Raw genomic sequence first — 17,214 nt, 5'->3', positions numbered from 1 at the left:
AATTCAATTAGAGCTGACAAGTTATCGGCTATTGTTCACAGAATATTAAACAAAAAAAGCTTTCATTTCTGGGCGGTTTTTACGTCTCTGCAGTAGCAGTTTATTTTTATATGATGGGCATTTTATGACATTCTTTTCAGTCCGATATTTTTAAAGGTAAAAAGTATCAAAACTGCTCAAATGTTCTTTGAAGACTGCATGGCTTCAAGTTAAGGTGCAATTTAATTAAATCAGACTTTCAATGTGTCAGAGAGGTTTTTTTCTCTTTCTTTCTATTTTCGGTGAAGTAGTGTTGTGTTGTGTTGTGTAAAAAGGGTAAACTTACGACTCATGTAAATGCGAAAAGGTCTCTTAACTTGAGTATTTTTGAGCAAAAATTCCTCTTGGGGGTTGGAAGGGCTATGTGATTGGTGAGTGAGGGAGTTATGCATATGCATGTGTCACACCAATCACAGTGCGGGTTTTATCAAAGAACGAATCAAAGAAAAAAAATAAGATGGTATCTACATTAATCTGGAGACGTGTCAGATTACTGTAGTTTGTTCAGTCAAACATTTTATGGCTTACTATTTAGCTATCTTACCATTACCGATGTAACATCGTATGTACATCATAAATTCCCAGTTTCTTTCTGGCTGTACATCGCAACCAAAAAAACTTGTCAAATTAACAAAATCTTTATTGTAAATAGTTCCATGAATGCTCCTATCTCCGAGACTCCACAAAAAAATAACTCTTGCACGTCTTGCGTGCCTATGTTTTGGGCAACAGTCAACAAGAAATTATGTAATGCTTTGTCCCTAAATGTACACAGCAGGTCACTTGCTACAGAGCTAGTGGCCATTGCCCAGCTAACCAAGCACCACTTTCAACCAGTGTTCTTTGCACGGCTCTGTGGTTTTTGTTATCTGGGTAACCGCTACACCGGCTAACATGTGTCACTTACACAATAATGAATATATGGGAGATAATTAGTTTGAAAAGGTGAGCCTGCCTCGAACAGAGAAAGATTGAAGAAAGCAATGTGATTACAGCTGAATTTGAACTTTAGTCATCGAGTCTGTTTCGTGACTGTAGGTTATAGTTGGGTTATTATGCTGGTTTTTGCAAGGTTGTCAATGTTTCTTAGACTAGCGTGGTTCAATTTAATGAGGCCTCAAATTCCTTAGTTTGATTGGCCAAAATTGAAGAATTTGAAATGTAGTTGGTCAGGATTTGTGAATCCGTGCATAGTCACAAACCAACCCAGTGGAAATCAATTCCGCGGCACCACAAAAGAACTGTGTATTGTTAATGCAAGATGATTTATGTCCTTTTTCATAATATAAGCCAAGAAATTTCGGAGATATGATTGGTTGATAGCATCACTATTTCTGCGTAATAGCAGGATAACGGCAAAACACTGATGGTATAACAAGGTTGCCATGACAACACTAAACACAATAATGTTGTGCTTTTGTTTTCAAAAAAATGGCAGCAAGGTTCTAGGAAATTTCCGGGGAGGAAATACAAAAGCTCCCCGAAATGCGGTAAACAAATATATAGTCAAAACTTCTAAGACGTGGATGAATGTTTGGAAGTCATGGGCAGAATGCAAGGGTCTTACCGATGACATTGTTATGACGAAGCTAAAGAACTGGACAAATGTCTCTCGCGATTTTTGCCGAAGTTCGCAAAAGCGATGGCTCTGACTGTAAGCCAGACAGTCTAAGGGTTATGTTAGCTGCCCAAACAAAATGACAGCAAAATATCCATAGCAAAGGACCAAGAATTCATCAAGTACAGACAGGTCCTAGAGGGCAAAGCAAGAGCTCTTTGCAAAAAGGCCGTGGAAATGACCAAATGCAACAAAAGCACTTTCCGTTCAAGATGAGGAGCAACTATGGAGAAACCATGTACTTGGCAAACAAACTCCAAAGTCACTCCTTTATACTCTGCGGTATCTGCTCACCCTTCATTTTGATCTTCGTAGTGAAGAAGAAGAAATGCGAAACAGTGGCCCATTTTATCTCACCATTATTGAAAATCCAAAATCCAAAGTGTGGTACAAGAAACAGAGGATGGGTGTCAATAAGATCGACTCCTTCATGAAAAACATGGCCTTGGAAGTGGAATTGGATGTACTGGGAGAAGCTTACCGGCCCGTTCCTTATCTTAATTTGTGGTTTCGCTTCACCGCTGAAGTGACTGCAAAAACAGTGATTTCAAAATTACTTTCATTGAATTATTTTATGTTATTTGCCTTGAATGGTTTGAACTGGTTTCACAAAAAAACTGCCAATCAATTTTATTTTCATTTACATAAAAAAATTGTTCTGAATGCCGACCCCTGTGTTTTTTCAACCGTAACGAGATAAAGGTCTCTTGTACGTTACCGAAAATTTCTCAGCTTCTATTATAAACAAATGATAGCATGACCCATATGTGGTATTTTGCAATAATACCTGCTTGTAATATTTGAAACTTTTCCAAATACCACTCGCTGCTTCGCGGCTCGTATTTTGGACAGTTTTGAAATATCACTCGCAGTATTATTGCCAAATACCACTACAAGTCATGCTATTACCTCTACATATACAATGACTTAAGGATCATTTAGCAAATTAATCTTTCCTCGCCAGACAACCTCCATTTAAACGTATCATTTCGCATTTAACGTCACAATCGCAGCTAAATAACCCTGTAAATCAAAAACTTCATGCAAAAGCTAAATGGGTTTAGCCTTGAGATTGCAAAGATACAATTAGGTAACCAAATATACTTGGAAGATCGGTAATTTCTGTATTACAGAAAATGCTGCCGATGGAGTGTCTGCTCGCAATGGCTCATGGTTGATTGTGACCCTTTAATTAAAATTTACCTTCCATACTGTAATAATATTATGAGTGTCTGGTGTTCTTTTTTTATGTCTGTCATTTTGGGAATCCATGATTGTTTGAATTGATTGATGAATATTGGGGTAGACAGATACTGACTTTGGAGTTTGTTCGCCTAGTACATGGTTTTTCCATAGCTGCTCTTCATCTTGAACGGTAAGTGCTTTTGTTGCATTTGGTCATTTCCGTGGCCTTTTTTGCATTTGGTCATTTCCATGGCCTTTTTTGCAAAGAGCTCAAGTTGATCAGTTATTCCTTGTTGGAACCTAGAGTGAGGGTTCGCATTTGATCAGTTTCCATGTCACAGTGAAACCTCTATTAAGTGGACACCCTTAGGACCTTCCCAAGTGTCCACTTAATAGAGGGTTTCCGCTTAATAAAGGTTTATAACAATTGCACAATGTTTGTTAACAATTAACATTCAACGGTTCCTCTGTACTGTAATAAAGTTCCAGGTTGTTAACGAAGCTATCCAGCATTCAAGTTCATCAGCTTTCATTACGAACTTTAATTTGTTTGTAATAGTGCCTGTAACGGCACCCGTGTGCCTTTTGCGTCACGTCTGTCATGTTTGCGTGACAATTCGAGTTTGCATCATTACTTATGTAATTACTTCCCAGCATGCGTTTTGTTAGTTTTAGTGGTTTCGACCACGCGGTGCCCTTGTGCCCGGAAAGGCGTAAGTTTTCTGTCGTTTCTCGTGTTGTATTTTCCCCCTTTTTTGTTCTCTACCGCTCACGGCGTTATGTTATTTCAGTTTTGACAGTTTTACTCTGGAATTAAAGTTGTTCAAGCCACATGGGCCTTTGTTGTTTCTTTCACAAGCACCCTTGCCAGTACAATGCCCCTTCCACACAGTAATGGTAATACAGGTACATTTAATAGACTATTTCAGGGATGTAATCCAATGCCACATTGCCAATTCAGTCCGGTGTCCGCTTAATAGAGGTGTCTGCTGAATAGGGGTTCATATATAAAGAGGAATATAACACGTTAATTTCAGGACCAGGCTAAGTGTCCGCTTAATAGAGGGTGTCCGCTTAATTTGGGGTCTGCTTTATAGAGGTTTCACTGTATAATGGCTGACTGCAACAGGGTCAATCTTGTTGACATGCATAACATGTTTAGGATGCCATGACTGTCCTAAAAATAAATTTTAAGAATTACTTTTTGAATCTAGGATTTGTTTGAGTTTCACAATTTATTCTTCAGCTATGAGTTTACAATAACACGTCTCATTTGCTTCCTTTTGAAATGACATCTTTGAATAGATTATACATCAGTTTGTCAAAAATAAGTTTGACGATGGGCATGTATTTGCCCAGATGTCTAGCATTCTTCTCGGCTATCCTTTGTATTCATCATCTCTAACGTCATCAATTATTTGGAGGATGACCTTGTTGGAATTCAGGATTGGCATTTTCTGTCATGGCAAAAACGACAAAAAAATAAAAACTGGAAAAAATTAACTTCAAATAGTTGTAAGCACTCTCAAGATGTATATTCTGCAACGAAAAATCCCATTGGTAGTTTTGTCCTTCATCATGCATAATGTACTGAAAGATCAGAGACGTGTTCCGCTGTTGTAATTGACTCATTCATTCATTCTGTTTATTTGCCTTTTTACCTAATATAGTAATTATTTGTATATGTTTCAATGTAGGGCGAGGTGACCTCTAGAAACCACCAGGCTTTTAGTTGAGGCCACCTCGTACGTGACAATATGGTTACACAGATAGTGCTACAGTGTGCAGCTTTGCCAGTTCAGTAATTTATTTGTTACTCCTGAAAGAGGTCTAAAAGAACACAGCGCTGATTTTCTCTTTCATCGTTCAAAGACTTTTCAATGTCTATGGCATTCATGGTCTAAATCAAAGTGGCTATGAGCCACTCAATTTGGAAAATAGGTCATCTGTAAAGGGTGACAATTTTGATGCCACTGACTTGAGGTTTTAAATTTAAAGCCCACTGGCAAAACGCGATGGTAAGAAAATACACAAGGAGATTTAACACGATTGAAAACATTGATGAAGCTATTAGTGATCCTCATCCGCGTCAATTGTAAAGAAAGTATGGCTTCTTGTCCGATCGGCAAAGCAAGTATAATCGGATTCTCATTTTCATTCCTATTTTTTCATTCTTTATTTTCCCAGGCGGTATCAGTGATTTTTTTCTTTCTTTGTCACCTTTTGAGAGATCTTAGAAATCAAAAAAATTATCCAACGTAGAGTCATAATACCACAAGGACAGCACCCGCCTGGCATTTTGTCTGCTCAACAAAGTTAAGCCCTGTTTGTTGGGGTTCCTGCTTGGATGGGTTACCAAATATGAATAGCCTGTGTTGTAATAACTTCTTTTTTTCGTTTTTCTTTTTTTTCTTCCCTTTCCAAGGCAATATGAGTGACTGCTGAACTCCCAGTCTTGTGTTAAGTCTTTTTTTCTATTTATCAACTATTTTGTATGAATCATTTTTCCATGTCCGTATTCATCTTTGAAGTATTTATTTACAATACTAAATAAATAGTGAAATGCTTAGGTTGAATTCTCCTCAATTCTCTTGTCTGTTGATCATCCAAAACTTTTAATCACGGCTTGAATGATAATTCAAAAATTCATACAGCTCATCAGTTTTGTGATTTTCAATATCTCCTCAGTTTTCGGCAATCGAGTACGGTTAAACCTGTATAAGTAGACACCTTTGGAAAATGAGCTATTTATATAATAAGCTTCCATATATAAACACGTTAGTGCAAAAATCTATTCAATGTAGATCATTTCTGCGGTAAGATATATTTGCCCAGGAGAGTCTTACATCAATGGCTATGCCAAGACATACAGAGAAAGATCTGTCTTCAATGGTTTTGTCTCCCCAGACTAAATCCATCAGGGGGCCAATAAAGGGTATCGTTTCCAGGAGTAATGCATTACATATCCCTTCATGAATAATTAATCTATTCTTTTGGCACCAGGTTTGTAGGTGATCTAATATCACCTGGAGGGCTATAGCAACCTCATCAGTAGTATTACCAATGGTATAAATGGTAGTGTTGTCAGCATACATGTAAACTTTGCCACTTCTAATGCTGTCTGGAAGATCATTTACATAAGTAATAAAGAGCCTAGGTCCCAACAGGGAACCCTGACGGGGTGTCTACAAAACAAAGACCTAAGACCTAAGACCTAAAGACCCAAAAACGAAGACTTGCTTTTTTACAGGCCTATCAAACTAGAGACAGTCAAACCGGGTCAACGCTTTTCTTCAGACAACAACTGACGTGAAATTAATGGGGTCTTCGTTTTGTAGATAAGGCCGGCTCGAACTACAAAACAAAGACCCTCGCTAAAATGCTTTGTTCATTGTCAGCTGATGTGGAATCAATGGAGTCTTTTTTTTGTAGATAAGGCCGGCTTGAACTACAAAACGAAGACCCCCGCTTAAATGCTTTGTTCGTTGTCATCTGACGTGGAATCAGTGGGTTCTTCGTTTTGTAGATAAGACCAGCTCGAACTACAAAACGAAGACCCTCGCTTAAATGCTTCCTTTGTGTCAGCTGACGCAGAATCAATGGGGTCTTCGTTTTGTAGATAAGGCCGGCTTGAACTACAAAACGAAGACCCTCGCTTAAATGCTTTGTGCGTTGTCATCTGACGCGGAATCAATGGGGTCTTCGTTTTGTAGATAAGGCCAGCTCGAACTACAAAACAAAGACCCTCACTTAAATGCACGAAGACCCCATTGATTCCACGTCAGCTGACACAAAGAAAGCATTTAAGTGAGGGTCTTCATGTTTTAGTTCGAGCCAGCCTTATCTACAAAACGAAGACCCCATTGATTCCGCGTCAGCTGACACAAAGAAAGCATTTAAGCAAGGGTCTTCGTTTTGTAGTTCGAGCTGGTCTTATCTACAAAACGAAGACCCCACTGATTTCACGTCAGATGACAACGAACAAAGCATTTAAGCGGGTGTCTTCGTTTTGTAGTTCGAGCCGGCCTTATCTACAAAACGAAGACCCCATTGATTTCACATCAGCTGACAACGAACAAAGCATTTTAGCGAGGGTCTTCGTTTTGTAGTTCGAGCCGGCCTTATCTACAAAACAAAGACTCCATTAATTTCACATCAGTTGTCTGAAGAAAAGCGTTGACCCGGTTTGACTGTCTCTGGTTTGGTAGGCCTGTAAAAAAACAAGGCTTCATTTTTGGGTCTTAGGTCTTAGGTCTTAGGTCTTCATTTTGTAGACACCCACCCTGAGGGACCCCAATTTTTACAGGTTTAGATTCCGAAAATGCACCATCTATTTGTGTCAATTGGCTTCTATTTCCTAAATAATCCATCAGCCATATCCACATATCTTCTGACACTCCCAGTGCCTTAAGTTTCTCACCCAGAATGACATGATCTACACAAAAGCTTTCCTAAAGTCAATGAACAAAACGCCTAATTTAAGCCCATCATCCAAGGCTTCTTTCCCCACTTCAGTAAGGTGCAACAAAAGGCTTTCTGTAGAATGACCCTTCCTAAATCCCCATTGTCTGTCAGATAGGAGATTGTGAGAGGTCAAATGATTATCAAAAGATCTACAAACCACCCTTTCCCAGATTTTGCTAGGAATACTTAGGAGTTATATTAAGGTCTATAGTTATTTACATCTAGCCTGTTGCCCTTTTTGAAAACTGCAGTACCTTGGATTTCTTCCAACTGATAGGGAATTGGCAATCTGCTCTCATTTTCATACAAATTTCAAAGAGCCCTTGTACAACAGAGGACTCACATAACTTAAGGTCTCTAGTCCTGGGGAAATGTGATCCAAACCCATTGCTTTATTTGGGTTGATGGATTTCTGTACAATCTCCTAAACTATGTTCCCCTCCACTGAAAAACTAGACATAGTAGGGCAGACTTTATAAATAAAGTTGGTGGTATCAGGGGTGGGTGGGCCTAAATCCCTGGTCAGATCTAAAGCTATATTTAAAAAGAAATCATTAAAATAATCAGCCTTCTGTTCGCTTCCAGTAATGATGTTTGCATTCTATCTTGTATGGGCCCACATTTTTTGATCTTGCTTTTCCTCAGAATGCGGTTTGTAACCTTCCAAAAATCCCCTGGTGAGTTGGCATTATAGTCTTAGGAAATCGTTACATGTTGTTGTATCTAGGCCAAGAACCGAACAGGGCCTTTTTTCATTTAAACACAGAGCTGCAATTGCCTGGAACTCTTTACCTGACACTGTCAAACAGCTTGAAAACCCTCTTTCTTTCAAAAGAACGATAAAATCGATCAAGACCTATGTCAGAGACATCAGTTTCCAAAAGGAATGCTCTGTAAATTATAATAAGAACCCTGAATTTAGGTATTTTTAAATCATTTGATTACTCTTCTTATCGTTATTGTATATAATATTATTTTAGCTTTGTGACAATAATTGTGTTGTAAATTTCTGTTTCTCTTATTTAGACTGTAGTAGTAGGTCCACATCAGCTGTACAGATGCTTATTTTAAACCTACTTATCAAACAAACGTATGTATTATGTACTTGCGTCAGAAATTCAAAGAATAACTGGGCACAGTGCGATCGACTGTAAAATGGCCTTGGACAGTGCAATTTTCAAAACTGGGTGGGGAGACTCCTATATGAAAGGATGGAAATGCCCATCATTTCGGGTACAAATCGAGGATTCTGGTCTCACTTAGGGTTTTGATGACAAAAGGTCACCATTCTTAGCTGTCAAAGTATCTTTTAGGGAGTACTCGAAGAAATAATAGAGGAAATGCTCTCATTTGTTTTCCACTGATCTCTTGAGTACGTGAGTTGGGTCTACAAGTGCATGCGGAATCCTTTCTTGAATAGTGGCTAGTAATCGAACCCATTCCATTTTAAGTGGTATTTTTTAGGAGTTAAATTCAAATTTTCCAATGAGCATCCCTGACCCTCTTATATGGGAGTTTCCCCCCCCAGGTTCCGAATGTCTAACAAGAAGTGACTCACTGAAGGAGTGATGGAGTGAAATCGTCCCACCACTACAACTTGGAAAAAATAAATATTTTCCAGGTTAAAAATGAAAAACTCAGTTTTATTAAATTGTAACCGAAAACAGCATCACAGTTACTCTCAATATCAGCGAGCATGAGAAAGGAACCACAACTACTGCATGCATTGTTGCAACAACATGATCATGGAACCACATGTACCCTCTGGTCCCAGATGTTTAGTGTCCCACCCCCAACAATTTCTGGCATCTGGTTGAGAGTTGGCCATGGCTGGTATTGAGACTTACACAAACTCGGAAAGCTCAGGGTGGTGAGTATCTTTTTAAATTATTTTGATGTCCTGTCACAACAAGTTGACTCAACTGTCCTTTTTTCAGTTCCCATTTCGAATTGATGCAGGTGATCTGCAGAATAATAAGATGTTTCACCTGACAAGACTTTGTACCATAATGATACCGAAACTGCTTGGCTGTGAAGGAAAAAACATAGATATGGAACGGGTGTGAAAATCATGGACTCCATGGACAAGTCGTTGGAAAAACTCTCTAACCATCATCATGTACATGTTTGACTTCTTTGAACTTGAACTCGAAGAGAACACGACCAAGGATGCAAAGCCACAGACCAACAATGGATAACTTTACAATCGCACCTTTGCCACCTTGATGAAACAGAAAGGCATCCATCCTTTTTCCATGGTTGGCAACACCGAAGCCAGTACCAAGGAAGGATTCAATCACATGCACAAAGAACCCATGAATCATTATCTCACGGTCAAGAACACCATGAATTTTTTACCTGCCCACCAGGCCTTGGTGAAAGGGTACAATGATTCCTACCATTGTAGCATCAGGATGGCCCCCAAGAAGGTGAATGCCCAAAACAAGAAAGAGATCTGGGATCCTCTGTCAGGCAAACCTATCAAGAGTTTACTGAAAGTGCGAGATTGTGTGAGACTGAACAAGAATATTGAGTCTTTGAGTAAGGCTATTTGCCAGACTGGACCAAAGTCTTTGTGATACGTCAGGTCAGATCTGGACTGCCCATAGTCATTCTGTTTCAGTTCCATTTCTTGACATTTCAACTTGGGCACATAAATAAGTGCCTTATATTATTTGTTTGATTTCATTATTATTCATTCAAATGACATCTTCAAGTTTTGCATGTTAGAATTTTTAAATAAATCATCGTTGCATTCCATCAATTCATCCTTACTCAATCAATACCCACAATTTATAACGTAGAGTGATTCTATTTACAGTGTATTAGTAAAACTAAACAAAACAAAACGACAAAACTTAAGTGTATCATGGAATGTTATAGTGTAGGTAACTGTTTCATAGGTTTAGTAAAATCACTCTGGAATAACTCCATGTACACTTTTGAGCAAATAAATTATAAGTGGCAAATAATAGGAAAAGGGGGTGCGATAGGGTGGTGGAGCTACCCTTATGGGCAAATATTTCAGTCCCACGAAGCAGAAACATTTTTCACTTTAGGCCCCGAAATGTTTCATTACCCCTAGAGCCAAATATGTATAACTCCCCTATTTAAAAATTAATCTCAGTGCACCACTGATTACAACTTATTATAACTCTGATACATTTTTATTAACCCAGAAGCACTAAGTATCATCCTCGCCTGCACTTCCTAACCTTTGATTATTACTAGTATTTTGAGTGAGGAAATTAACATGGCTTTAATCAGCTACAGAAACCTAAAGGAGTTTCTGCAGAGCCAAGCAAATGATTTCAAGGCCCAATTACCTCATCCCATCTGTTTTCGAGGGTCTGGGTGGAAAGTGCGATTGAGCAGCATCTCTCTGCTCAGTGCCAAGGTGTTGGTACCTCCTCTGATGGCAAATGACAACAACAACAACACAACCCTCATCAAGTACACTTGCATTAGAGATGAAAAAAAGGTGGTAAAGAGGGGATAAAAAGAGGGTGGTAAACGGGGGGTATAGATGACGCTTCATGGAAAATAAAGCAGCCCTTTTACAATTCACGAAAAATACAACATTAGCATTTCACGCCTCACAGAAGATAAAGAGAACATTTTGGAAAATCACGGTTCACAGTGACTATGGAAATCACGATTCACGAGGGAAAAAATGGCTATTTCACATTTCACAGGAAATAAAAAGGGCTGATCACGGGTCACGAAAATACCCTTTACCACCCTCTTTGAAGCCCAGAACCTGCAACGAATGTTTTCTAATGTGGACAGAGTGGGCTTCATGAAATCCAAGGTCACCTTTTTCAAGCAACGTCACACCTACAATGACCATGGACCGAAATTCGCTGCCAAGTACACGGCACACAATGGTAATGGAAAGTACATCAAGTTCAAGTGAGATGGCAACAAGTTGGTAGCAAAGAATGTAGATACGCACATGCATGCCAGCCATCCTCTATCCTTCCAGATCAATGTATTGTTGGTGTTGAAGATGTGATGGATCAACGAAAGGTAACCTGACAATGTCCGTGAATCTCTGACGACTTCCTCAAGAGATGTTCCTTAACTCTAGTTTTTGATAAACTACAAGCTTTGCCTACATACTTTTTGATACATTGTTCATCATGGATATGGTACACCGTTCTGTACTTATTAAGGTTTTCTGTTTTTTCCTCAACATGTACTTATTGCAATCTGAGAGAATTGAAAGGATGTGGATGAGTGTGACCTGGTGTCATTTAAATGCTGTTTGTAGGCATTCTGAAGTGCCTTCTATGTATGGCGCTGAAGAATATATTCTCTTCTCGTTAAGGGATTCTTCACACTCTCTCCTACCAGAACCTCTGTTCAGTATTGTTAACATCCAGTCTGGATAGGTTTTACTCTCTCATCTTCTTCAGAAATCAAGGTCTGAGCTTGAAGTAGCAGTGTTGACTACAGCTATTTTATGTTGGAAATTCAGGGACTGGTCAGTATGTGTCAGTTTCTGGTGCACAGTAGCCCTTGTTGAGCCATCTTCACATGCTAAACTTTTATTTTTTATTACTAAATGTACCTTTTTATTACTAAATTTACATTTATAGTAATGAATAATATTCGCCAATAAAATAATTTAGCTTATTTTGCTTCAGCTGATAACAGAATAAGAACCTGCTGTTCCATGACTATTTGATTATCTCTCTTAATTAGTTCTTCATTGATTGTTAAATGAAGCACATCTTTCAAGTGTTTTTTTTGGGTGAGAAAACCAAAGGACTTAAGTATTAAGTTACATACATCAGCATGAAAACTAAAACTATTGCATTTCCTGCTTTAATCTAAAATGGATGAGAATAAACACAAAACACCATGGTAAAGGGGACAAGCCCAAGATGACTACCAAAGTCAATACAAACTGGGAGTGAACAGGGCTGGCGAACTGTGTGACTATTACGTGCCAGTGCTCTGCATACATTCTGCTCTATCTGGAATTGTGTCACTAGTTAATGACCACATCCAATAATATCTTTTTACAAGCCCTGGATTGTCAATAACCACATTTTTTTCAGATGTATTCATGTGTTGTGCTTTAATTGTCATTATCCATGTTTTTGGTAGAATTTCATTTTTAGCCTGTGGATTGCATAAGCAAGGTACAGGTAGTAGTGGTGGATCAGATTTTTTTTATTTTGCATATTGGAGTTGGTCAAGCATACGTTCAGTTCCCATTGCAATTCCACTGTTTTGCGGGTGCATATAATGTTAGACGTCTTTTGGTCAACATGCTACGTAACTGTGTGTGTTGCACTAAAAATGGAACTCTTAGTTCAAAAAACTCAAGTTAAATGGTTGTTAAAACTTCTGGTTTATATGTTGGTCTTGGAAAGTATTATGTAATAGCAGCTTGTTTTAATTCTGTGTTAAAATTTCCGGTTCATTTGTTGGTCGGAGAAAGTGTTAATCTCAGTTGTTTGGGCGTACCTCATGCAATGGTACGTGTAACATAGATGTTGCAAAGGAGACTAGGAAAGGGTCATGGAAAGGTTGGCTTGTAATATTTACGTCAACACTGTCTTGCAGCGTTGTTAAACAATTTTTAAATAACCTTTCTATCGTGGGCGCAAGGTCCAGAGAAAAGATCTTTGTGAAAGATAACTCTCAGAATCGTTATTTTCAGTTGCAGAAGTTTTGGTTATTGCTTGTTGTAATTTTTGGTCTTAAAACCATGTTTTTGTGTGGCTTACTAGCGACACTAAACATTAGCATCCAAGGTTTGCTTTGTACTTTTTTGCCCTCTCTGAGCAATAGTTAGGATTATCACCTTCAGCTGGTGCTAATCTAGTGGACCCGAGTTCTATTTCAAGATCTACTAGCTTTTTTTAAGTCATAGGTGTTGTTCTTTTCTTGTTTAACCCTTTTTTCTGAATAATATGTACTTATTTCACATTTAGAACAATAATAACATGGATTTTGATGTTTTGCAATTTTGCTGTTTCACATGACTGCAAATCGTATCCAATGGCTTAAATAGTCATTAAAACCCTCAATTTCTCTAAAGACCTTTCGCAGCTACCCTGCAAGTGCAGTTGCTTTGATCTTATTTGCAATGTGGTGATTTATCTTCCAAACACTGCGCAGAACTGCAAAAACTCAATCTAGTGGCACTGAGTCATGCAAAGACGACTAGCTTTTGTCTTCAGGCGACAAGAAAAACATGTTGAGCAACCTTTATCGGTTTTAATTAGGCAACAAGAAGTCTACAAAGATAGAGTGGCTCAATAGGCCACTTTCAATATATTAAAATTCAGCTTGATAGTGAGGCCTAGAGGACACAAACAAGAGAAATGAATAAACATGGTCATTCAATTTCCTTTGTTTGTGTCCTTTAAGCCTCGCTGCCAAGCTGAATTTTAATATATCAAAAATGGTCTGTTGAGAATGACTTAATCCACTGGAGCAATACAGCCCATGTAGTGTCAACAAAGAGGCTTCCCTATTCTTGCACTTCATGTAGTCGTTCAAGATTGAGATACAAAAGAAGTGAAAATATGTGAAGATTCACTTGGGTTTCCTCGGATTTTTTTGTAAAGAAGTGTAGCCTATAAAATCAATAATGTAACTCATATAACGAGAATAATCTGTAAGCCACATGTGTGCAATGCAACCCTATTTGTTAAGAAAAGAGTAATTCCATGTTATGCAAAGGTTAATTCATGTCAATCATCTTTCACTGGAAAATTCATGGTTTTGCTCATAGAGCACTTTCATTAATTTTGTTCTTGTAGCATTTAAAACAGGTGTTTTGTTTATTTCAGATTTTACTCCTTCACGCAGTTTACAATTCAGTTGAATGATCCAGAATATGGTAGGTATTATATTCTTGTGAAGAAGTCAAGAACTCATATTTAATCCGTGTGTTGATGCAAGAAATTCCTCAATAAATCCTCATCACTCATCACAAATTCCTCTCCTGTTAAGTGGAGTTGCTTGACAGTCACCTGATACAAATCTGGGAATCTGCTTTCATACATCTTGGGTGGGCTGTGACCGTGGTCAAGATTTGAGGTGCACCACAGTCTGCGAAACTGCTTAAGCGATACCCATACATAATTCTGTTCCCCGCGCTTCAACTGCTGTAAATTCAATATACTGGTCAGTTGCCATCTCTAGTCTCAGGTTTCTCTCTACATTATACGCATAAATGAACACAAGAGACCAGATCATCATCTCTTGATGAACCCCATTACCAGACATTCATATTTTCATGTATGCAAGCTATCTTTGTAACGAAATTGTTGGAATGAATGTTTTCACAGATGTTTCATGCCAGACTGACTGTCGAGTTAGGACAGACATACGGCTGCTTGAGCGTGACAAGGTATTGTACACTTTATTTGACGTAAATATGGTTTGTAAGTTCTTCAGTTTTACTGGTAATATTAATAATATGACAAAAATGGAAGACTCCTTATAACTGAGTGCAACAACATAAACAGGACTTTTCTGCTTCACCCACTCACTCACTCACGCACGCACGCACGCACTCACTCACTCACTCACTTACTTTACACACTAACATAAAAGCATCAATCTTCAGCTACTGGCAAAGATTGAATCATTCCACTAACAAGATTTTGTTACGAGAAGCATTTCAATATGCAGCAAAACGTACAACTTTCTTTGACATTCAACAGAATGAAGAAATCAATAAAAAGTGTAAAATAAAAGAACCAACAACCCAGCAACACACCAAGAATGCATGATTAGTTATAAAGAAAACCTTCAGGAATCAATATTGACAAAATTGCCTCGAAACCCAGAATAGGTCAATAACAATTTCAAGAGAGAATTTTACACAAAAAGAACTAAGTTAAAAATAATTCTTAACTTGAAAACTACTTGACTCACAGTTACTGCAAGTAATTTCAAAATTGGACGATCGCAAAGCATGAGGCTGATTTGAAATTGCAAGCGCATCTGAAATTTGAATTGACCGGTCAAGATTCAGCAGGCGGGAAAAACTGTTCTGTCTTGATGTCAATGTATGATAACAGGAAAGGCATTGAGGGATCGGCTATTTACTGAGTTCGGAGTTGAGTTAAGTTTGAGTTGAGTTCGAATTAGGTTTGAGTTACCTTTTCTTACACTTGTGACTAAAAATGTACTAAAGAAAAGTTTCGCATCCCTTTTTCCTGAAAATAATTAGGTATTTACATTTCTCCAATATGCCTCAGTGCTTATACAAGGCTGTTGCCTAAGGAAATTTTTAAGAAGCCCTTCAGGCTCCTAACCTGAAAAGTTAGGAGCCCAAGCCACTTTTTTAGGAGCCCAAAATAAATTTGCTGTGGTCAATCCGGGGGGTTGGCGAGACTGGGGAAGACAGGGGGGATGGAGTGAATTTGGAAATTAAGAGGAGGGGTCCGGAGACAGAGATTTTCCATAAGACACTAATATGGTCTATTTTGTCAATCAAATTTTTGAAATAAAGTGTTCAGCAAAGTGATCAGGTCATGACTGAGAAAGAATACTATTTGTGGTCAAACAAGTTCAATAATTGGCGTATCCATGCAAGTGCTGCAGCTTTTTTTACAAAAATTTATATTGCCTCTTTCGTTTTTGAGTTTAGCAATTCTAAACAAATCATGAAATGCAAGCTGCAAATGAAAACAAGTAAAAATGAAATAGGCATCTGGGGCGTTTGAATTTGGCCTCACTGAAATGTGCTTTCCTTCCCCGGGCTTCAGGGACATAAGTATAAACAAAAGGTGCATTACTGCATTATATTGGCTGCTTCTTTGGAGAAAATATATTCTCGTATATTGGGCGAAGCCACAACAATTCGTTTGATAATTTAAAATATAAATCCCTGGTGTGCAAAAAGAATTGCAATGATGTTTTCTTTTTGCGTGCTTGTAGCTACTTGAATATTTTGACTTTTAAGTCATAAATATCCTTTCATAAACTACAGAAATTCTTTCAGTACAGCTAAGTGAAATTTTCCAAAGTATCGGACAAAAAATAATGTCAGCAGCAGCATCACTCCAATTCCAAAAATATTTGTTATCAAAGTAGTTATTTTGCAACTGGAATCAGTAGGGCATCAACAGAGACACAATCCATTGGCATACATGACGTTCATTTATTCAGTACTGAGCTTGCAATGCATTGTAGGGCGATTTTCAAATATGGCTGTTTTCGGTTGTTTTGTGAGCGGAGAGAGACTTTGTTGCCGTGTTTTGGCCCATATTTCTTGTGTTAAAAGCAAAACAGGACCAGAGTAGCTGTTGTTTTCCGTTTAATTTATTGTGTGAATGATTGTTTGGCCGATTTCATGAGAAGATTGAAGTCATCTGACAGATTAGATGGGAATGAAAACACCATGTTTAGGTGCACACTCGGGATCCTTGAATAAAACTTTAGTCGCCCGCACTTGTAACTTAGGCGCCTCAGGCGACCGAGCGCCCGTTAGGCAGCAGCCTTGGCTTATAATCTACTGATGCACGTTGACATTGGGCAAGCGCTCACACGTTTTGTTTAAATGTGTCAGAGTTCTGGGGGATGTTACTAAAACTGGTAACAAGGAACGGGGAACCGATTCGATTTTCACCCCAGGCGCCATTTGATGCTTTGTTTATCCCAGTACCAAGTGGACTCTTCTAACAAGAACGTACTGGGCCATGATCTGGTGGCACAGCCGGTAGAAACTCACGTTTACAACCGTAACACTTCCTCACATTTCCCCAAATTGTTCCCTTTTCTTTTCTTTTGTCTGCCATGTTTAATTTTTACGCAGGTTACCGCTGTACACTCGTTCCCAGACTCCCGTTGCCCGCTCCCCGTTACCAGTTTCAGTAACATCCGAGTTCTGGGTTAGAGATACAAGTTTCGTATAAAAGTTATGATCGTGGGAT

General features: G+C 38.5%; 2 protein-coding genes across 3 annotated transcripts in view; one reads left to right on the top strand and one right to left on the bottom strand.

Moving 5' to 3' along the window:
* The window catches only part of LOC145482671 (endothelin-converting enzyme 1-like), a 434,574-nt gene that overhangs the window by 63,141 nt on the left and 354,219 nt on the right, over positions 1-17,214 (bottom strand). The window lies entirely within an intron of this gene.
* LOC145482693 (oxysterol-binding protein 2-like) overlaps positions 1-17,214 on the top strand; it is a 157,658-nt gene that overhangs the window by 104,863 nt on the left and 35,581 nt on the right. For both annotated transcript variants that reach the window (XM_081461332.1, XM_081461333.1), the window contains 2 exons: positions 14,119-14,168; positions 14,620-14,681. In XM_081461332.1, coding sequence (XP_081317458.1) covers positions 14,119-14,168; positions 14,620-14,681 — 112 coding nt within the window. The remainder of the gene's footprint in view (positions 1-14,118; positions 14,169-14,619; positions 14,682-17,214) is intronic.

Source organism: Orbicella franksi, chromosome 3, assembly GCF_964199315.1.
Source record: "Orbicella franksi chromosome 3, jaOrbFran1.1, whole genome shotgun sequence".
Lineage (NCBI taxonomy): Eukaryota > Metazoa > Cnidaria > Anthozoa > Scleractinia > Merulinidae > Orbicella > Orbicella franksi.
This window is presented reverse-complemented; position numbering and strand designations above follow the sequence as displayed.